This window comes from Lissotriton vulgaris, chromosome 10 (assembly GCF_964263255.1).
Source record: "Lissotriton vulgaris chromosome 10, aLisVul1.2, whole genome shotgun sequence".
NCBI classification, from domain to species: Eukaryota; Metazoa; Chordata; class Amphibia; order Caudata; family Salamandridae; genus Lissotriton; species Lissotriton vulgaris.
This window is the reverse complement of record NC_141698.1, coordinates 15,977,704-16,000,814: the sequence shown is the minus strand read 5'-3', so window position 1 is coordinate 16,000,814 and position 23,111 is coordinate 15,977,704. Positions and strand designations below refer to the sequence as shown.

Here is a 23,111-nt window from a genome sequence, read left to right as displayed (position 1 = left end):
GTGAAGTGTTTCCTTCCTTCCAAGGACACTTTCTATTCTTCATATTTTCAAAGAAGAAACAGATAAAACCCCTCACTGAATTGAAAAAGGTGATTATGTGGGTCACTATTTTGAAACCCGTATGAATGTGCACGTCCTTGGGTGCGGGGCCGAGGGGAGGAGGCTGTGAGGCATGGGGAATGGTAGTTTTCATGGCTTAGTGTCTTTCATTCTTGACAACACTTCGTGTATATCCGCTCACAGAGCCCTTTGATACATTAATTAATTTGGAAGCTGTTTTAACTATCTTTCTATTGTTTTGAATTTTCAAATGAACATCATTTTTAAAACTAGAATGCTTTCTTGATTAATTTGTTGGTTAGAGTCCTAAGGCCCCTATGCCTTACTCATTCCTACTAAACCCCAACGAGATAAAATAAGAAATTTGGGAAATGAATTGCAAATATTCCGTTAGTTGTTTTTGCTACGAATTTTAAGTTCATTCATTCTTCAGAACGTTCAGTGGTCGTGGTGCAACGCTCCTCTTTGATGACTTGAAAGCTCAGGAGGTATCACATGTGAGCGCAGTAAAGAAACTCTAACATCCGACCAGACGCGTACATTTAGAAATTACATTAAAACACAATGACGCAGAAATAAAAAAAATGTCTGAAAAACCTACTCAGGGGACATCAAAATGTTCTTTCGAAGCAGTAAATCTTTACCTCACCCACCTGAGGGGTGCAGTTTTTCTGCTCAAGGGCTGGACCCTGGCCAGAATGCCATGGATATCAACAGTGAATACATTATGCACAAGCAGTCTCGACTGGAAGCATTAACACCACCAGTAAACACACTGAAAATATGGCATGAATCAACCCCGTGTGAACCGACGCTGTTTCCACTGGCCTTGAGTAGCCAAGCCTTGATCTATGCAGATGTTCAGCAAGCAGATATATATCGGTCTGTGCACCACCTTTGAAACATGTACAGAAACCATGAAGTCCTACTGTTGGCGGACCAGAACCAGCCATGTAGAGGTGAGGCAGTGCAACATAGTACCTGAGGGAAATATACAGAAGAGCTTCTCACAGTGGAGAATTTTTCTCTGTGACTTATTAACGGAGGACACACGTGCACGGCGGACAGCATAAATGTATCTTCTTGGTTCTTTGATTCTTCTCTCCCCATGAAATGTTACTTTTTGCTGCAAATACATCCTTTCTTCCTGGGTTTCTACAGAGGTTTGAGTAAGCCTACTGTCTACAGTGATACAAGACATCCGTCTTCTTCAAGGCGATAGGTATGAGGCCGAGCTTCTGTGGGCCCAGATGACCGAGATACCAACATGTGCTCAACATCATCAATAAAAAGTTCCACTTTCACGTCACATCAATTGTACCTCTATAACCAGGGGACTGCTGTCCAAAAATGGTCCAACCACCACTCAGCCGCGATGGGGCAGGCTGCTAAGTGACAAGATAAAGAGATCAGTTTCAAGCGAGTCTTGTTCCACTCAGCAGAGTCCATGTGGTTAGGGTGTTTAGACAAAATTATGAAAATAAAATATCATCGGACAGAAATATCAAGTCTGAATATCAATTTTAGGGTATATTGATTTGAACACTATCAAAATCATTGATATAGTTTACAAACATATCGAATTCATTAATATTGCTTACAAAAATATAATTGTTAAGAATATCGTATAAATGTTTTTAATATAGTTTTTTAATTGTTTGTAGTATGTTTGTAGTATTGAAGTGTAACTTTACATGTTTTTCCATTTATAATACTGTAGCGGGTTGTGGGGTTTATACGGGTACAGGATGGGAAGTAAATTACTTATCATTAATAATAATATATTTTTAATTCATATTTTTTATTTAATTGATAATTATTTGTTAAATATGTATATCTTTTTTTAATTAGGTTTGAAGTTTGGGCTGTGTGTTTTGTACGGGTATTGGGTGGGATGTAAATTAGTTATAATTAATTCCTAAATAATTTGTAATTAATATTATTTATTTAATTGATAATTATGTTAATTGTATAATTTGTTTTTTTAATTCTGTTTCAGGGGCAGTATGTGTGTTTTAGAGGTATATGGTGCAACTTTCATTATAATTATTAATAATGAATTGTTTTAATTGATATTTATAATTTAATTGATAAATATGTAAATTGTGTAAAAAAAGTATTTTGGGGGGCTTTGTTGTAGTGTGTATAATTGTTTTCGTATGGGTAAAGGGCGTGTAGGAAGCTACTTATAATAATTAATTAATAATATTATTTTATAATAGTTATTTAAATTATAATTAATTATGTAAAATGTATATTTAAGACATTATTTATTTTATATATTAGGTGTGAGCTGTGGCACTTGTAGGAGTAAAGTGTGGGAAGTTAATTTTTATAGGTAATTATTAATAATCAGTATTTTATTGACAGTTAATTATGAAAATTCTGCAAATAATATTGTTTACATTTATATATTAGGTTTGGGTTGTTTGTTTTGTCAGGATAAATGGTGAGGAGGTAATAAAACATAATTAGCAATAGTTATGTATTATTATTAATAATTTAATACATATTCAATTATGTAACATGTGTAAATAATATAATTTAAAGATTTAATTTGAGATATGTTTTGTGTACTTTGTAGAAATATAGGCTAGAAATGTATTAAAATAATACATTTTAAAAATATATATTAAATGTTTTATGATTTTGTTATTTATTATTGTATATGTTACATGGTTTGTGCTTTTTAAAAGTAAATAATGTATTTATTGGAAAATAATATTTCGGGATTATAGTCTTGTATTTTATTTATAATATTATTTATAGTTATTTATGATATATATTAAACAGTAATGCATATTTAATTTTAACTAAGAAATATTTAGATTTGTTTTATTTACATATTAATCTTGTTATTCAGTATGTTTTTGACATTATTGTATCTTGTTCAACTTAATCAGTCTGTTTCTAATGTTGCACTGACTGGAGTGGGATAGTCAATTTTACCCCTTCACAATCCAACACTGTCCCCACTTTTTGCACTCTCTGGAATGGGAATAGTAAATTTTCCCCTCCACTATCCAACACTTTCCTTACTGTTACACTGACTGGAGTAGGAATAATAAATTTTACTCCTCCACAATCCAACACTTTTGTCACTGTTGCACTGACTGAAGTGGGAATAGTAAATTTGACCCCTCTGCAATCCAACACTTTTCCTACTGTTGCACTGACTGGAGTGGGAGTAGTAAATTGTACCCCTCCGCTGTCCAACACTTTTACTACTGCTATACTGACTGGAGTGGGAATAGTAAATGTTATTCCTATGTAATCCAAGTTTCCCGACTTTTTGACTACACAGAATATCTTATTCTTCATTGGAGCATGAGAAGTTGGTGGTATTGGACATTTTTGCTGGTTGTCTCGTCCGGGCTGGTGCACCACCCCTCAGGGGCCTTACTGCTACCTTACGAGTGTTTATGATATATATATATATATATATATATATATAATTGATCATGAGCAAGGGCTGTGGCAGCCTGAACGCGTTGATCTGTGCCTGCCTGCCAAAAAGTTTCCACGATTTAAAGAATGGCAATAAAAAGTGAAAAATAGAGTACGTGAGTTCGTCCCTGTTTTCTTTTCAAACTGGAAAGATTTTGTCTGGATGTCCAAAGCGGCGTGGTTCTGCCGCAGGGGTTAACGAACCAGCATTTGAGAGCGCTGCAGTTCCCGGTGAAAAGGAACCAAGGGAAAGTTATATATATATATATATATATATATATACATATATATATATATATATATATATATATATATATATATATATATATATATATATATAAGAGATAGTTGTAAAAGAAAGAGAAAAAGAAAAAACAGACGTAGGGGCATCAAATCCAGTGGCAAAGACCAAACAGATACGCCCTAAACAAATATGACTATGGAAAATTTCCAAATCTTAATCTAACAGATATGGAACTAACTAAGGAATAGACTATAACATTAAAATTGGGACTACCTTACTGCATATCAACTAATTTCAATTATGGCCAAACTTTAATCGACTTTTTTAAATTCATGAGATGACTAAAATGTCAGAAATATTTTGCCACTGGAGCAGTGGTATTCAAAGGTTTGAATCAAGGAAATCCGGCACCAGGGAATCTGCTAGTATCAGACATGGAATTTCTGCAGCAGTTAAACCAACTCGAGAGTGAAGCTGGTGGGGAAAGAGCAGCAATTTCCATTACAGAAACAGCAGATTGATTAGGGGTGGATATTTATGACTGTACAACCACATCGTTCAAACTGAAATCTGTGTTTTTACCAGTAATGTCCAGAGACTTGTTAGACATTTTCTCTGAATTGCTAATCTTGGACTTGAAGGGATTATCAGTAGAATCAAGCTTTAAATATAGAGGGGAGAATACAAGCCAATCTCAGGGGTATCAAAATGTGATAAACAAAATAACAGCTAGGAAAGATGTGGTGGTATGCCAATTCGATAAAGGGGGAAATATTGTCCTATGGCCCCTAGACATGCACACAAGTGAGGCCCAGTTACAACTAAATGATAAGCAAGGCTATTGGAAGGTCTCTCAGAGTAATACCAATGACATCAAAGAGACACTTCATGGTGAATTATCCAAATGGAGAGGAGTGGGATTATTATTAGGGGTGGGTGGAGTTTGTGGCGTTGCACTATGTGGAATTCCCTCTGCTCTGTTGGCGCTTCGGTCCAAGTAGCATTGCCTTGCATTGCGTTTGCAAAGAAACTGCATCAGGTCGCCTGCTTCATTGTAAACTTGCAAGATGTGGGAAGACTTGAGGAGATTGCCGCACACACCTAATTAATACCCCAGGATGATTATAAATTCCTGAAAGTAGATTATCCAATAGTCCCCGTTCTGTATTTAAACCCAAAGGTGCACATGAATGCCCAAAATCCACCGGGTAGACCAATAAAATTGGCTATTGGGGAGCTATTTTCAACAACATCACGATACATTGAGCATTTTTTACAGGTACATGTTTGAAATGTATCCTATTTTTTGCTAGATACCTGTGACCTCCTACGTGGAATATATGTGTTCATGACCATGGACGTCACAGCATTCTATTCGAATCTTGCACACCACGATAATTTGAGGCTAACAAAGAATGTCTTTGACACCAGGCCTATTCACATACCCCGTCATACACAGATGCTCCTTCAAATTATAGAATGGTGTTTACATATTTTTTTCTCTTATTGGAATAGAGTTATTCAAGGAAATGAGAGGGTCTGCGCTGGGCACCTGCTTTGCCCCCAGTTATGCCAATTTGCATATGGGCTGGTTGGAGGAGCAGGTGCTCGGGGTTCATGAAGGGTCCGGAAACTTGGTCCTGTGGACTGATTTTATTGATGATCATTTTATTCTTTTGGGGGGCACACCAGAATCTGCAAAAGAGTTTGCTGATAAATTGAACATCAATGACATAAATCCCTCTTTTACTAGTAATGTTCGCAAGACTGGGTAGATTTTTTGGATCTGATGGTTTTTGTAAAAAAAAAAAAATTAAAAAAATATTCAGAAAACTCACAGCAGGAAAATCAATTCTCCATACAGTCCGTTATCATGCAATAAAACTCAAGAACAGTAATCCTTATGCAGAAAATCTCTACATGCGACGAAACTGTAGTTATGAAATCTCATTAGTTGAAGTCTAGACAGAACTCAATGATAGATTACTCGCCAGAGGGTAGAAGCAAACAATATTGGATACAGCAAAAGACAAAGAACTCATTTAAAATCAAGAGATACACTGCTATTCAATAAAGGCAACCGATAATGAGTGCGTTCAGGCCAGATAAGGGTGATTGCAGGGTATGCCACCAAACAGTAAGGAGAATTCTGTCCACCCATTTCAGTCTCATTCAAAGTGATCCAACAATTGGTAAGACATTGACAAAGGATCCTTTTTTTGCCCTTTCGACTGGAAAAGTCTATGCGGACTGAGCTATTTGTTATTGGCCCTGAAATAAAAAAATCAGACACTTGGTTAAAGCCGGGTCTGGTATTTCAGAAGAGCCATAGGTGTGATGCCTGCACATTTGGTCAAAATGTGAAAGAGTTTGTATCACCATTATTGAACACCCCTCTGAAAATTAATAATGCCTGTAACGGCAGGAGTGATTTTGTTGTGTATATATGGCAGTGTTCATGTCTAAAGATTTATGCAGGCAGTACGATTTATACGGTGCATGATAGAATTTTGCTACACTACGAGCTATAGCCAATGAAGATAGAAATTAGCCTGGTGCCCGTCATATACATGAGAGTCATGGTGGCAATAAGAAGGACCATGTCTATTTTGTGGTAGACTCGGTCCCAGAGGTAGAAACAGGGAACAAAGACTGAGGAGATTGGAATCGCATTAAATAAATGTGTTGAACATTGCAATGCAGAATGGTTTAAATTCAGATGAAGAGATGCATGTGCATTTGTACAGATTAAGGGCAGGCCACGTTGCTGTTCAGAATAGTAATGAGTAGAGGGTGGTATGTTTAAAATTTGATGAATTGTTTTAATTTATTTTGTACTAAGTGCACTTTTCTTAAATTGATGGCTTTGCAGAATAATCAGTGCGTATGAAGTCCTTGGGTGCTGATGTAGCCACTGTTAAAGTATTGCAGGTTGTACAAAATGCAGCCGCGCGACTCTTGAAGAATGTCCCTAGAAGAACTTCTGCATTATCTGCCTTGCATGATCTTCATTGGTTGAAGATCTCCAGCCGCATAAAGTTTAAGGCATTATGCTACATGTTTAGGATCAAGCAAGGCATTGCACCTACTTACTTACAAAAACTGGTGCAACTTTACAGGCCCAAACGTACCTTACGATCCTCGGAAATTGGCAATTTCTCTATACCAAGATTTAAGCTGGCAAGGATGGGGGGACGTTCCTTCTCCTATCTTGGTCCCAAATATTGGAATGCCCTGCCCACTGCCCTTAAATTAGAGACCAGTCTTCTTCGTTTTTGCAGAGCACTGAAAACGCTGTTGTTCACATAAGTAGTTGGTTCCTGTATGCTGGCTATCTGATATCTTCTTCTCCAGTCTGTCCCTAGCGCCGGGAAACCCACTGTGGGTAGCTGTGCGCGGTAAAAGTTTAAATAAATAAATAAATAAATAAATAATTGAACAAAGGGTGGACAGTTGAAATCAGAATTCTTTGCATTATTGTGACACAGAAAGTGAAATGTTCACTGCATAAAGGTGCTGTACATTGTATAAGGTACTTACCTGGTAAATAAGTGAATGTGTGGGGCTATATTTTGCATCTGAGAGAGCACTTCATTTGAAATATCTCTTAGACTGTGTGATGAATTATCCTACTTGGGCAAAACTCTTTTAAGGTTCTTTTAAGATCCTTTTAAGATTTTAGGACTCGGAATATGAAATCATAAATGTTTATTATTTTATCGGGATATTATTTGAATAATGTCAGTCTGCACATTTTGTACAAATCAATAATTGAACATATAATAAATGAAGTTCCAAGCGCCCTGTCCTGAGAAATTGTCATCAGTGAAGTCACTGACTATGTCATGAGCGATATATTATGTGAGGTCATAAGCAGTGCATTGCACTTGTCTTACTTATAGTTAGCTCAGCTAACTATAACGGCTGAATTTCTCTGGTTTTGTACGAGTGACACCTGATCCTAACTATAACATCCCTGTAACCTTTGTTTTTTTGTGAATTTCTATGGTTTTATAACTGTATTCACGCTTGCAGAGTGGTGGAGAAAGGAGGCTGGGTCTCTGACCAATTTTCAGGAATTCTGCTGTGTAGTACTTATAGGAGGTACCGTGAGGACTTCTAGGCCTCAAGGTTTTTCAGGAGTAAAGTGGACCAGTAGAAAATCACAAGCCACATTTGCAGAGTTATGGAGAAATTGGGCTTGGCCTCCAAAGACCTATTAGCAATTCTGCTGTGTGGAACTTATTGAAGATGACAGATGGGGTAGTTGCCCCCTTCTATTACCTCTAGTAAGTCCCACACAGATGGATTACTGAGATCTGATAGGAGGTCATGCCCCCTTTATATAACACTCTGCAAACGTGCCTCCTGGTGCACAACTATTAGCAGGATTAATTCCCCAAGGCTATTGAGGGTACTTGGGGCCAACTACCCCTCCTGCATATCTGGTGGGACAGGGTATTCCTACCCTTCCCCTTTTCTTTATTATTAACTTTGTTTCTTGGACTTGGCTTCAAGTTGAGTCCCAAGATGGCTGTCAACACTTCCTGATTGAAGTGTTGGAAACCAATCAAATTTTAGTAGGATCTGCAAGTCCACTGCAAGGATTCACCTCCCCAGATATCTATATTTTCTGAAGTTAGATATCTCAAAAACTACTGAACGGATTGATACCAAAACACAAAAAGCCCGCTTTCTGGACCAACATCTAGCTTTCGGTCAAATTTGGTGTAATTCTGTTCAGCAGTTCATGCTGCAGTTGTGTTCAAAAAGTGAGAAATCCAAATTCACTAAACATTAGAGAAAACGCATTTTGCCCCCGCCCTCCTATTTTTCTCATTCCACACTTGATCACTAGGCCTGGGCGGCAAATTTTGTTCTACTCATGGAATTTGCGGAATTTGGGTAATTTTGCGTTCCGCTGAGAATGTGAAATTGCCCAAAATTCTGCGTTCCGCGAATTTTTTTCCTTGTTCGCGTTCTCAAAATGCGTGTTTGTGAGATATTGCCCCCTGAGCACGCAAACAGCAATTGCGAACAGGAAAAAAGCATCCCGAGCAAGAAATTCCGCGTGTTCGCTGAGATTTTTTATCGTTTTGTGGAGATTTGCGTAACGCTATTACGCAAATTACTCCCACTCCTATTGATCACCCTGAAACTTTAAACACAGCAGATGAACCAAAAGTGGGATGTTTTGTGAAAATTTAGTTGAGATTTGTAAAGCAGCGCCTAAAGGTATTGGAAAAACGCTTTTCCTATGGAAGCTTTGGTCTTAACTAGAACTACCTACGGGCAACCAGCAGTAGGTTACGTATGTATGTTTATAAAATTCCCTTGTCTGTAACATTAACAATTTCATTGTTATTTTATTAAATGGTTCTGACATGTAATGATTTTAATTAATCGAACCTGAATAAAAATATCTGATAAAATAGGATTTCAGATGAAGACTGCAGTATGCACCTCTGCACCAATCACTACTGGACGGTGCTTGTGCAACTTCCGGTTTGGAGACAAAAATTTGAATATGCAGATGCACTTCAGCAAATGAAGGTGCAGTCATCAGTATGTTCACAGGTGCCCTGCCGTGATGACACGGCCCCTGGAAAGCAGCCTGGTGCCTTCTCAAAGACTGCAGTTTTTGCACAGCGCTTTATGCACTCACACTAGAAGTGTGCGCCTGTGCTCTTTGTGTACACACCCACTTGTGAGCAGGGCTGGATATGTGTCTCTGCACTCCGTGCCAGAATGCAGAGCCCATGGGGCTCAGAGGGCTTCAGCCCCCACCAGTCCTGTGTGTCAGCCCGGGCTGAGACAGCTTCCCGGGCACACACACACAGTCCTTGAGCTGCTGTGTCTGGCTGGTCTGGTGTCCGTCCTATTGCAGTGTCCGTCCACACCTGAGTACTTCACAGGTCTTTAAAAGACCATTTACTTGTTCACGAGGCTTTGTTGTTTTTTCACCCCTCCTTAGAGCCCCTGCATCTGAGGCACTGTGTAATTTGTGTACACCGTGCACCTACTGGAGTCGGGTCTTTTCTTCTGTTTTTCTCCTTTTTCAGCGTTTCAAATTGTTTACCCCGTAGTGGCTCCTTCAGAAAATGTCTAAAGAAATAATTAAATAAATAAATAATGGGTGGGGGGATAGAGAAATTGAGACTCTGAGAGGTAACGTGATTTGCCTAGTATCACACAGTGCCAGACAAGCGCCGGAGCCAGGATTCGAGTTCTGCTCTCCTAGGGCCCGATTCACAAAATTAACTTAAGACACAATCCTAAACGTACTACTTTTGGTATTCACAGAATGCACTTACTACTTTTGTTATTCACAGAATGGATTTACGACTACTAACTTTACGTCCGCACTCGGGCCGGAAATTCCGGCCCAGAGGCGGAGCTTCCGGCTTGGAGGCGGAGCTTCTGGACGGAGGTGGGGAATTAGCCATGGCTGAAATCTCCACATCTGGGCCAGAAGCTCCGCCTCGGGCCGGAAGCTCTGCCTCTGGGCCGAAAGCTCCTCCCCCCGGGCCGGAATGTCTGGCCCGAGTGCGGACGTAAAGTTAGTAGTCGTAAATCCATTCTGTGAATAACAAAGTAGTAAGTGCATTCTGTGAATACCAAAAGTAGTAAGTTTAGGATTTTGTCTTAAGTTAATTCTATGATTCGGGCCCCTAGTCCTGGGGTGAGTGACCGCGTTGTTCTCTCCTCCCTGGTATTACAGGTTGTGCTGTCGTCCCACAGACCACGAGCGCTGAGGCTGTTTCATCATGGTTGTTGTTTCATGAAGTTGTGCCGTAAATGGTACAATACACCGTTTTTTTGTGAATTTCACACATTCATCTACTTTTAATGCACATGACGACACCTGACAGCCCTGTAATAAAATCCAAGTCTATATTTCAGAGGTGGGAGGGAGTCAGGAGGGGGTGCGGGGGTGTCCTCCAGACAGCTCTATGGGTGTCTTGGTGAATTATTTCACTGAAACAATATTCGGCTGTCATTTTTCCGATTGTGCGGAGATGAGCAGACGTGATACGCACCGGTGGGCGGTGTAATGTGACATTCCATGTCAGACTTGTCTGTGACGTGAGGTGCACGCGCTGTGGCTGCCTGCAGCCTGCTCTCAGGGCTGCAGCGCCTGTGCAGGTCTGCAGAGGGGAGGATGGGGCGTGTTAGCATTGCTAAGGCTGGGGTGAGCCGGAGATCACAAGAGGGGGGGGGCACAGGTGCGTCATCATGACCCCCCCCCCCCCTCGCACCCAGCAATCTGAATTAACATCATCTTACCTTCAGCACGCCGTGCGGGCCACTTTTCATTACTAGAAGATATAAAGAAAGAGCTTTAACCAAAGAACAGGGACTTATTTGCAGAGGGTGAAACACTCAATTAATGTGCAAGGCTCTGTGGGCACGCGCCTGGCAGAGCCTTTGTGACGCGCTTGTAACGATAACATGATTTTTCATGATAGGCCCAAGGTACTATTGTTATATATAATACTTTGCACTATTGTAATAAATGTGAGCAACAGAGTGGCCTTTCGACTGTAGAAATACAAGTATCCAACAGACACTGACCTTTGCACTGCTGTAATAAATGTGTGCAACAGAGAGTGGCATTTGCACTATTGTAATAAATGTGTGCAACAGACACTGACCTTTGCACTGCTGTAATAAATGCGTACAGCAGAGAGTGGCCTTTGCACTAGTTTGTAATAAATGTGTGCAACAGACACTGACCTTTACACTGCTGTAATAAATGTGTGCAACAGAGAGTGGTCTTTGCACTATTGTAATAAATGTGTGCAACAGACACTGACCTTTGCACTACTGTAATAAATGTGTACAGCAGAGAGTGGCCTTTGCACTATTGTAATAAATGTGTGCAACAGACACTGACCTTTGCACTACCGTAATAAATGCGTGCAACAGAGAGAGGCCTTTGTACTATTGTAATAAATGTGTGCAACAGACACTGACCTTTGCACTGCTGTAATAAATGTGTGCAACAGAGAGTGGCCTTTGCACTATTGTAATAAATGTGTGCAACAGAGTGGCCTTTCGACTGTAGAAATAAATGTATCCAACAGACACCAACCTTTGCACTGCTGTAATAAATGTGTGCAACAGAGAGTGGCCTTTGCACTATTGTAATAAATGTGTGCAACAGACACTGACCTTTGCACTACTGTAATAAATGCGTACAGCAGAGAGTGGCCTTTGCACTAGTTTGTAATAAATGTGTGCAACAGACACTGACCTTTACACTGCTGTAATAAATGTGTGCAACAGAGAGTGGTCTTTGCACTATTGTAATAAATGTGTGCAACAGACACTGACCTTTGCACTACTGTAATAAATGTGTACAGCAGAGAGTGGCCTTTGCACTATTGTAATAAATGTGTGCAACAGACACTGACCTTTGCACTACCGTAATAAATGCGTGCAACAGAGAGAGGCCTTTGTACTATTGTAATAAATGTGTGCAACAGACACTGACCTTTGCACTGCTGTAATAAACGTGTACAGCAGAGAGTGTCCTTTGCACTGATGTAATAAATGTGTGCAGCAGAGAATGGCCTTTGCACTATTGTAATAAACATGTGCAACAGACTCTGGCCTTTCCACTGATGTAATAAATGTGTGAAGCAGAGAGTGGCCTTTGCACTATTGTAATAAATGTGTGCAACAGACTCTGGCCTTTGCAATGATGTAATAAATGTGTGTAGCATGGAGTGGCCTTTGCACTATTGTAATAAATGTGTGAAACAGACTCTGGCCTTTGCACTGCTGTAATAAATGTGTGCAGCAGAGAGTGGCCTTTGCACTATTGTAATAAATGTTTGCAGCAGAGAGTGACCTTTGCACTGCTGTAATAAATGTGTGCAGCAGAGAGTGGCCTTTGCACTATTGTAATGAATATTTGCAGCAGAAAGTGGCCTCTCCACTGTAGTAATAAATGTATGCAACAGACACTCACCTTTGCAATGCCGTAATAAATGTGTCCAGCAAACTGTGAACGTTGCACTGTAGTAAGAAATCTATATCTGTGCCTTAGTACACCTGGTCCAAATAACACGTTTTATTGATACAGGTATATTCACACCAGCCTGGAATGCTTGTACATACGCAGCACATGCATGCCATGAGTCTGTCCGCCCAGGTTTGCTCCCCCCCCCCCCGCCTGCAAGGCATGGTACATCCCAGGCCACCTCCATGCAGACCTGACTTCACTGTGATCGAAAATACACTGAAATAAGAGGGTGATAATCTGTGCCCTGGTGATGGGGTGGGGGCGTTCAGCATATACCTGGGGGCGTCCTACAGAGTTTGGGGCGCTCTGCGGGTCTTGCAAAGAAAGGGAGGTTGGGGAGGGGTGGGGGTCGCAGTGGCGGTCGAACCATTATGATTTGTTTTTTAATCGAGAAACTCCCCAGACAGAGAATACATGCTGATTGTTGTCAGTGAAAGCGAACCCGCTGTGAAGTATCACGTTTGCACACTTCTCTTTTGTTAATTCGTGCTAAAGAGATCCATTAATGAGCAGGTCGGATACCTTTGGGTGACGTCATGTTCAGTGTGATCATGGAATAGAAGGCGGGGCTCTCTTGTGGGCGTGGTATGTGGAGTGGGGGGGGGGTACCCTTCGATGGGGATTGACTAGGTCTTTCCTACTGACGGATCTAGGTCCCTGTTATAAAACGTTCTCTTGTGGATCATTCCAGAAATTTCCAGAAGGCTTTCTTCCAGCCGCCGGCTCCTCATTGGCTGGCTTCCCTGTCACTCTCATTTCTTCTCTTATTATTAATGGCTGACTTTTTGTGTTTATCTCTACCTGGAGAATTGCTTCTTTACCATCCTTTTACTGTATGACATATCCTCCCGCTGCTCACATTCAGGGAACTCTTTGTCTGTTGTTTTCCTTCAGCCCCCCCCCCCCCTCTATGCTGCTCCCCCTCACTCTCAGAGCTGCTTCCCACCCCACCTTGTCTGTAAAAGCAGAGCAACAGGTAACTTTAAGAGCTGTGTTTGTTTCGCCTCCTGCACTCCCTGCATTGCTTGACAGCATGTCTTGGCTCTCAGAAGCTGTCATGGCGCTGATTAAAGGCCCTCTGATGCACTCTCTCAGATGGGCCCAGGCAGGAGGTGTACTTAACATGACTCTGAAGGAGATTTCCCTTCTCCTGGGACCCTTAAATCTGAATTCTTGGCTACTAATAGGAACCGAATATCTGGAGCATGTGTTTTAATTCTGAGCCCTGAGGAAAGGAAGTTAGAACTCTGCACGCATTTTCTTTTAAATTCTGACACTTTAAAAATTATTTAAAAATTAATTTCAGAGCTTCCGGTGTGAAAAGTATTTGAAAAGTAAACCATGCATTCCTAAAGATTGAAAATATTCAAAGTATGTTTTAGAGACACCTTAAGATGTATTTGCTTTGTCTGCAGTATTTTAAAATTTTTAGTTTTCCTTTTTCAAACAATGTTTTGCAGACAAGCATTGGCAAAGCCAAGAGCTTGACACTTGCATTAAGGAGCTGAAGCCTATTGGCATTGCCAGTGCTTGTTTATAGAGGTAGCTGTGTACCGGACACAATGGTCCTGCAGTGGGAGTATCTGAGAGGTAGGGGTTTGTGATGTGGCTGGTGCGTGCAGCAAATGACTCCAGTGTGGCTGTGGCTGCATGCACTGGGTTGGGGTAGGGTGTGGGGTGAGACATTATTTGGGGCATCAGCGCCCTGCTGGTGTTTGCTATATTTGGGGGTTCAGATGGGGGGGTCCAGGTGTGACTGAACAATTTCTGCTCCTGATTGCTATATGTTGGTGGGCGCAGGGCTCTGAGATGGGGCGAGTACAAACCATGCACAGGTCTTTGGCCTGGGGTCTGCAGTATGTGGGGCACATGGGAGTGGCTGCATCACAAGGGGCTCTGTCAGGGGGTATTGGTGAGGTCTGGGTGCAGATGGGACATAAAGGGGGCTCCTGGGTGCAGTAAGTGTGCTCTGGGCACTGAATTTGGGGCGTATATGTAAAGAAATGAAATGAAATACCAATATTTGTAAAGCGCACAGCTACCTCCGAAGTGGTGTCCCGGCGCTGGGGGCCATCAGGAAGATTAAGCAAGCTACTGCCCAGAGTCACATGGTGCTGGGCTGACCTGCCACCGGCGCCGGGGATCGAACCATTAACCCAGTAGTCCGGAATCAGGCACCCTGGCCACCGTGCCACACCTCTGCCACTCTTCCACAGAAAGGGGCTCAGGGGTTCCTGTATATGAGGCGGCTCTAAGGTGGTGCTTGTGAATGAAAGCTGGTGTTCTCGTGATTACAAGGTGAGTGGCTCTTTGATGGGCGTTGGGTGTGAGTGGTGTACCTCGGGGGGGGGGAGAAGGTTGGGGTCTTGCAGTAAGATGGTGAATGGGGTGGTGTTCTGGGACAGGGGTGGGCCTGGTACCTACAGGAGGAGGGCTGCTGAAATGGAATGTTAGGTGGAAGGGGCCATGGGTTTGTCTGTTTGTGGGGTTGTGGATCTGGTGGGGTTACTAGGGGGGTGTGCTTGGGTAGGAGCACTCTGTACAGGACGGAGATACTCAAAGTACAGCCCGCAGGCCGCCTGCGGCCCTCCAGACCTTTACATGAGCCACCCCCGGGCAGCAGCAGCGCTGGGCTTATGTTTATTCCACTCAGCACTAACATTAAAAAGATGTTAAATAAACAGGCAAGACTTTATTTAAAGGTCGATTGAAGATAAAGAAAATAGGTAACTATGGTGTCTTGCACCACTTGACTCTAGGAACACCTTCATTTTTAAAGACATCTTGCAGCAAAAGTGTAAAAATGTGATAAAGTCGAAATTCAAAATGTGCATTTCATTAACATGAACAGTTTCACCTTCGTACATCGGATTATATCAGTGCAGTGAGCAGTATTTTTTAAAGTGATAGTTTTCAAACATGAATTTAGAAACATTCATTCTTCCTCCCACCCGACAACAAGGTTAATAGTGAACTAATTGGCAAATCAGTTCTTATGCACACTCTTTGGGGGGGAGCTGAGCTCCTTTTAAACTCAAACAACATTATACTTAATTTATTCGAACACAGGAGAAGGTTTTGCACAGCGCACAACCTGAAATCAGGTATTTTTAGGTATGTGATGAAGAAAAAAGAGGGAAAACAAAATAAACCAATTGACTAGGATCACACAATTTGCTTACGTGGGGGCCGGGATTAATCCCAGGTTTTCTGGCTTCACATTGTGCAATCCATCTGCTAGATGTGTATGCTTTGCTTCCCCTACATCCACCTTATCAACACCTAAAACTCCTGATCGCTGCCCTGTTGGCATCTATGCAGCAGTCAACTTTTTGGCTCTTGGGAAAATGTTTGTGAGTACCCATGCTGTAGGACGGCTGGGGTACTGTGGTACAGGACCCGTGCTGTAGGACGGCTGGGGTACAGTGGTCAGGACCCGTGCTGTAGGACGGCTGGGGTATAGGGGTCAGGATCCGTGCTCTAGGACGGCTGGGGTATAGGGGTCAGGACCCATGCTGTATGACGGCTGGGGTATAGGGGTCAGGACCCGTGCTGTGGTACGGCTGGGATGTAGTGGTACAGGACCCGTGCTGTAGGACGGCTGGGGTTTAGGGGTCAGGACCTGTGCTGTAGGACGGCTGGGGTACTGTGGTACAGGACCCGTGCTGTAGGACGGCTGGGGTACAGTGGTCAGGACCCGTGCTGTAGGACGGCTGGGGTATAGGGTCAGGATCCGTGCTGTAGGACGGCTGGGGTATAGGGGTCAGGACCCGTGCTGTAGGACGGCTGGGGTATAGGGGTCAGGACCCGTGCTGTGGTACGGCTGGGATGTAGTGGTACAGGACCCGTGCTGTAGGACGGCTGGGGTTTAGGGGTCAGGACCCGTGCTGTAGGACGCTGGGGTTTAGGGGTCAGGACCCGTGCTGTATGATGGCTGGGGTATAGTGGTACAGGACCTGTGCTGTAGGACGGCTGGGGTATAGGGGTCAGGATCCGTACTGAAGGACGGCTGGGGTATAGGGGTCAGGACCCGTGCTGTAGGACGGCTGGGGTATAGGGGTCAGGACCCGTGCTGTGGTACGGCTGGGATAAAGGGGTCAGGACCCGTGCTGTGGGATGGCTGGGGTATAGGGGTCAGGATCCGTGCTGGAGGACGGCTGGGGTATAGGGGTCAGGACCCGTGCTGTATGACGGCTGGGGTATAGGGGTCAGGACCCGTGCTGTGGTACGGCTGGGATAAAGGGGTCAGGACCCGTGCTGTGGGATGGCTGGGGTATAGTGGTACAGGACCCGTGCTGTATGACGGCTGGGGTATAGGGGTCAGGACTCGGGCTGTATGATGGCTGGGGTATAGGGGTACAGGACCCGTGCTGTAGGATGGCTGGGGTATAGTGGTACAGGACCCGTGCTGTAGGACGGCTGGGGTATAGGGGTCAGGATCTGTGCTGTAGGACAGCTGGGGTATAGGGGTCAGGACCCGTGCTGTAGGACGGCTGGGATATACGGGTCAGGACCCGTGCTGTAGGACGGCTGGGGTATAGGGGTACAGGACCCGTGCTGTAGGACGGCTGGGGTATAGGAGTCAGGACCCGTGCTGGAGGACGGCTGGGGTTTAGGGGTCTGGACCCGTGCTGTAGGACGGCTGGGGTATAGGGGTCAGGACTCGGGCTGTATGATGGCTGGGGTATAGGGGTACAGGACCCGTGCTGTAGGACGGCTGGGGTATAGGGGTACAGGTCCCGTGCTGGAGGATGGCTGGGGTATAGGGGTCAGGATCCGTGCTGTAGGACGGCTGGGGTCTACTTGTACAGGACACGTGCTGTAGGACGGCTGGGGTTTAGTGGTCAGGACCCGTGCTGTAGGACAGCTGGGGTATAGGGGTACAGGTCCCATGCTGGAGGACGGCTGGGGTATAGGGGTCAGGATCTGTGCTGTAGGACAGCTGGGGTATAGGAGTCAGGACCTGTGCTGTAGGACGGCTGGGGTATAGGAGTCAGGACCCGTGCTGGAGGACGGCTGGGATTTAGGGGTCAGGACCCGTGCTGTAGGACGGCTGGGGTATAGGAGTCAGGACCCGTGCTGGAGGACGGCTGGGGTTTAGGGGTCAGGACCCGTGCTGTAGGACGGCTGGGGTATAGGAGTCAGGACCCGTGCTGTAGGACGGCTGGGGTATAGGGGTCAGGACCCGTGCTGTAGGACGGCTGGGGTAAAGGGGTCAGGACCCGTGCTGTAGGACGGCTGGGGTTTAGGGGTCAGGACCCGTGCTGTAGGATGGCTGGGGTATATGGTTACAGGTCCCGTGCTGGATGACGGCTAGGGTATAGGGGTCAGGACCCGTGCTGTAGGACGGCTGGGGTATAGGGGTCAGGACCCGTGCTGTAGGACGGCTGGGGTATAGGAGTCAGGACCCGTGCTGGAGGACGGCTGGGGTTTAGGGGTCAGGACCCGTGCTGTAGGACGGCTGGGGTATAGGAGTCAGGACCCGTGCTGGAGGACGGCTGGGGTTTAGGGGTCAGGACCCGTGCTGTAGGACGGCTGGGGTATAGGAGTCAGGACCCGTGCTGTAGGACGGCTGGGGTATAGGGGTCAGGACCCGTGCTGTAGGACGGCTGGGGTAAAGGGGTCAGGACCCGTGCTGTAGGACGGCTGGGGTTTAGGGGTCAGGACCCGTGCTGTAGGATGGCTGGGGTATAGGGTTACAGGTCCCGTGCTGGATGACGGCTAGGGTATAGGGGTCAGGACCCGTGCTGTAGGACGGCTGGGGTATAGGGGTCAGGACCCGTGCTGTAGGACGGCTGGGGTATAGGAGTCAGGACCCGTGCTGGAGGACGGCTGGTGTTTAGGGGTCAGGACCCGTGCTGTAGGACGGCTGGGGTATAGGGGTCAGGACCCGTGCTGTAGGATGGCTGGGGTATAGTGGTACAGGACCCGTGCTGTAGGACGGCTGGGGTATAGGGGTCAGGATCCGTGCTGTAGGACGGCTGGGGTCTACTTGTACAGGACCCGTGCTGTAGGACGGCTGGGGTTTAGTGGTGAGGACCTGTGCTGTAGGACGGCTGGGGTATAGGGGTACAGGTCCCATGCTGGAGGACGGCTGGGGTATAGGGGTCAGGATCCGTGCTGTAGGACGGCTGGGGTATAGGGGTCAGGACCCGTGCTGTAGGACGGCTGGGGTATTGGGGTCAGGATCCGTGCTGTAGGACGGCTGGGGTCTACTTGTACAGGACCCGTGCTGTAGGACGGCTGGAGTTTAGTGGTCAGGACCCGTGCTGTAGGACGGCTGGGGTATAGGCGTCAGGACCCGTGCTGGAGGACGGCTGTGGTTTAGGGGTCAGGACCCGTGCTGTAGGACGGCTGGGGTATAGGGGTCAGGACCCGTGCTGTAGGATGGCTGGGGTATAGTGGTACAGGACCCGTGCTGTAGGACGGCTGGGGTATAGGGGTCAGGACCCGTGCTGTAGGACGGCTGGGGTATAGGAGTCAGGACCCGTGCTGGAGGACGGCTGGGGTTTAGGGGTCAGGACCCGTGCTGTAGGACGGCTGGGGTATAGGGGTCATGACCCGTGCTGTAGGATGGCTGGGGTATAGTGGTACAGGACCCGTGCTGTAGGACGGCTGGGGTATAGGGGTCAGGACCCGTGCTGTAGGACGGCTGGGGTATAGGGGTCAGGACCCGTGCTGTGGTACGGCTGGGATGTAGTTGTACAGGACCCGTGCTGTAGGACGGCTGGGGTATAGGGGTCAGGACCCGTGCTGTAGGATGGCTGGGGTATAGTGGTACAGGACCCGTGCTGTAGGACGGCTGGGGTATAGGGGTCAGGACCCGTGCTGTAGGACGGCTGGGGTATAGGAGTCAGGACCCGTGCTGTAGGACGGCTGGGGTATAGGGGTCAGGACCCGTGCTGTAGGACGGCTGGGGTAAAGGGGTCAGGACCCGTGCTGTAGGACGGCTGGGGTTTAGGGGTCAGGACCCGTGCTGTAGGATGGCTGGGGTATAGGGTTACAGGTCCCGTGCTGGATGACGGCTAGGGTATAGGGGTCAGGACCCGTGCTGTAGGATGGCTGGGGTATAGGGGTCAGGACCCGTGCTGTAGGACGGCTGGGGTATAGGAGTCAGGACCCGTGCTGGAGGACGGCTGGGGTTTAGGGGTCAGGACCCGTGCTGTAGGACGGCTGGGGTATAGGGGTCAGGACCCGTGCTGTAGGATGGCTGGGGTATAGTGGTACAGGACCCGTGCTGTAGGACGGCTGGGGTATAGGGGTCAGGATCCGTGCTGTAGGACGGCTGGGGTCTACTTGTACAGGACCCGTGCTGTAGGACGGCTGGGGTTTAGTGGTGAGGACCTGTGCTGTAGGACGGCTGGGGTATAGGGGTACAGGTCCCATGCTGGAGGACGGCTGGGGTATAGGGGTCAGGATCCGTGCTGTAGGACGGCTGGGGTATAGGGGTCAGGACCCGTGCTGTAGGACGGCTGGGGTATTGGGGTCAGGATCCGTGCTGTAGGACGGCTGGGGTCTACTTGTACAGGACCCGTGCTGTAGGACGGCTGGAGTTTAGTGGTCAGGACCCGTGCTGTAGGACGGCTGGGGTATAGGAGTCAGGACCCGTGCTGGAGGACGGCTGGGGTTTAGGGGTCAGGACCCGTGCTGTAGGACGGCTGGGGTATAGGGGTCAGGACCCGTGCTGTAGGATGGCTGGGGTATAGTGGTACAGGACCCGTGCTGTAGGACGGCTGGGGTATAGGGGTCAGGACCCGTGCTGTAGGACGGCTGGGGTATAGGAGTCAGGACCCGTGCTGGAGGACGGCTGGGGTTTAGGGGTCAGGACCCGTGCTGTAGGACGGCTGGGGTATAGGGGTCATGACCCGTGCTGTAGGATGGCTGGGGTATAGTGGTACAGGACCCGTGCTGTAGGACGGCTGGGGTATAGGGGTCAGGACCCGTGCTGTAGGACGGCTGGGGTATAGGGGTCAGGACCCGTGCTGTGGTACGGCTGGGATGTAGTTGTACAGGACCCGTGCTGTAGGACGGCTGGGGTATAGGGGTCAGGACCCGTGCTGTAGGATGGCTGGGGTATAGTGGTACAGGACCCGTGCTGTAGGACGGCTGGGGTATAGGGGTCAGGACCCGTGCTGTAGGACGGCTGGGGTATAGGGGTCAGGACCCGTGCTGTAGGACGGCTGGGGTTCAGGGGTCAGGACCCGTGCTGTATGACGGCTGGGGTATAGTGGTACAGGACCTGTGCTGTAGGACGGCTGGGGTATAGGGGTCAGGATCTGTGCTGTAGGACGGCTGGGGTATAGGGGTCAGGACCCGTGCTGTAGGACGGCTGGGGTATAGGGGTCAGGACCCGTGCTGTGGTACGGCTGGGATAAAGGGGTCAGGACCCGTGCTGTGGTACGGCTGGGATATAGGGGTCAGGATCCGTGCTGGAGGACGGCAGGGGTTCAGGGGTCAGGACCCATGCTGTATGTCGGCTGGGGTTCAGGGGTCAGGACCCATGCTGTATGTCGGCTGGGGTATAGTGGTACAGGACCTGTGCTGTAGGACAGCTGGGGTATAGGGGTCAGGATCCGTGCTGTAGGACGGCTGGGGTATAGGGGTCAGGACCCGTGCTGTAGGACGGCTGGGGTATAGGGGTCAGGACCCGTGCTGTGGTACGGCTGGGATAAAGGGGTCAGGACCCGTGCTGTGGTACGGCTGGGATATAGGGGTCAGGATCCGTGCTGGAGGACGGCAGGGGTATAGTGGTACAGGACCCGTGCTGTATGACGGCTGGGGTATAGGGGTCAGGACTCGGGCTGTATGATGGCTGGGGTATAGGGGTACAGGACCCGTGCTGTAGGATGGCTGGGGTATAGTGGTACAGGACCCGTGCTGTGTAGCGAGGGGGAGGGGCGGTGGGCTGGTGTATACAGAGGGGAGAGGTCGAGGGAGGGGCTGTGGAGGGGGGAGGGCGCTTGGCTGTTAAGAAGTTGTCCTGTGTACTCTGCTGTGTCCTTGGGAGGGGCTCGCAGCTGGCTGTGTAGGCGACAAGACAACAAGTGATCTGTACAGGAGCTGTGCATGGTGAGCTGCTGTGTACCCTGGGAAGGGTGTGGCTGGTCTGTACGCTAGAAGGCGCTATATGAGCTCTAGGGAAGGGGTTCTGGGGCTGGGTTTACTATACATGAGCTGTGCAGGGTGAGCTGCTGTGTGCCCTGGGAGGGGGGTGTGGGCTAGTCTGTAAGCTAGAAGGCGCTATATGAGCTAAAGGGAAGGGGTGCTGGGCTGGGCTATACAGGAGCTGTGCAGGGTGAGCTGCTGTGTGCCTAGGAAGGGCGTGGCTGGCCTAGTGGCCTGGACGCTGGAAGGCGCTATATGAGCTGTAGGGAAGGGGGGCCTGGCTATTCAGGAGCTGTGCGGTGTGAGCTGTTGTGTGCCTAGGAAGGGCGTGCGCTGTTCTGTACGCTGGAAGGCGCTATAAGGGGAGCGGTTTCAGTGCGCTGCCTGTATTTACTGCACAGAGGCGAGAGGCTGACGTCCATGCAGGAAGGTGGCACGCGCTGGGTACTCAGAGAGGGGGGCACCGAGAGAGGGCTGTGCAGGGTGGGCTGCTGCGTACCGAGGGGGGGGGGGTAGGTCTGGGAGGTAAGTGTTGCGGTGGCCTGGGTAGTACAGACGTCTGAGCTGCTGTGTGTCATGGGAGGGGCTGTACTCTGCGTTGTACGCGGGCGGGCTGTGGCGGGTCGGTTGTACGGGGTCTGTAGGCTGCTGCCTACAATGGGGTGTTGCTCGGTAGACCCGGGCTGTGAAGGGTCTGGGCGCTGCTGTCACAGTGGAAGGGTCTGTACCGGGGGTACACATCAGGAGCTGTGGGGGAGGGAGGGGCCGGGGGGCTGAGATGTAGAGGGGCTGTGGCCTGCCCTGTCCAGTGGGCGGGGCCGGTTCCCCCGGAGGGGCGGGGCCAGGGAGGGGCTGTGTGCTGCAGAGATGCCCAGCTGCTTGTCACTGACGGAGCCCCCTCTCTCTCTCTGTCTGCAGCCGCCTGATCCTCGGAGCCGGAGCCGAGCGCGGGGCCGCGCCTGCTGGAGCCGCGGGGCCGCGCCTCTCTTTGGATACCCGCTGATGGCCGAGGGCAGGATGGACCACCCTTGGGCTCTGCTGCCCCTGCTACTGCTGCTCTGCACCCCGGCGCGGTCCGTCTTGATTCCGGAAGGATGTGAGTACCATTGAGCCCTGCTGTGTGCGCTACCCCGTGCCTCTCTGTGGTCCGTCCCGTGGTACCTCTCCCAGAGCGCCTCCCCGCGCAGCCTCATTTAGCCTCCACCCTCCCCGTCTCCCCTCGGT

General features: G+C 47.8%; 1 protein-coding gene across 5 annotated transcripts in view; it reads left to right on the top strand.

Annotated features, from left to right (window-relative positions):
• Positions 1-23,111, top strand: part of L1CAM (L1 cell adhesion molecule) — a 603,152-nt gene that overhangs the window by 358,546 nt on the left and 221,495 nt on the right. For all 5 annotated transcript variants that reach the window (XM_086940236.1, XM_086940234.1, XM_086940237.1 and 2 more), the window contains one exon: positions 22,806-22,983. In XM_086940236.1, the coding sequence (XP_086796362.1) occupies positions 22,890-22,983 (94 nt within the window). In that variant the 5' untranslated portion in view covers positions 22,806-22,889. The remainder of the gene's footprint in view (positions 1-22,805; positions 22,984-23,111) is intronic.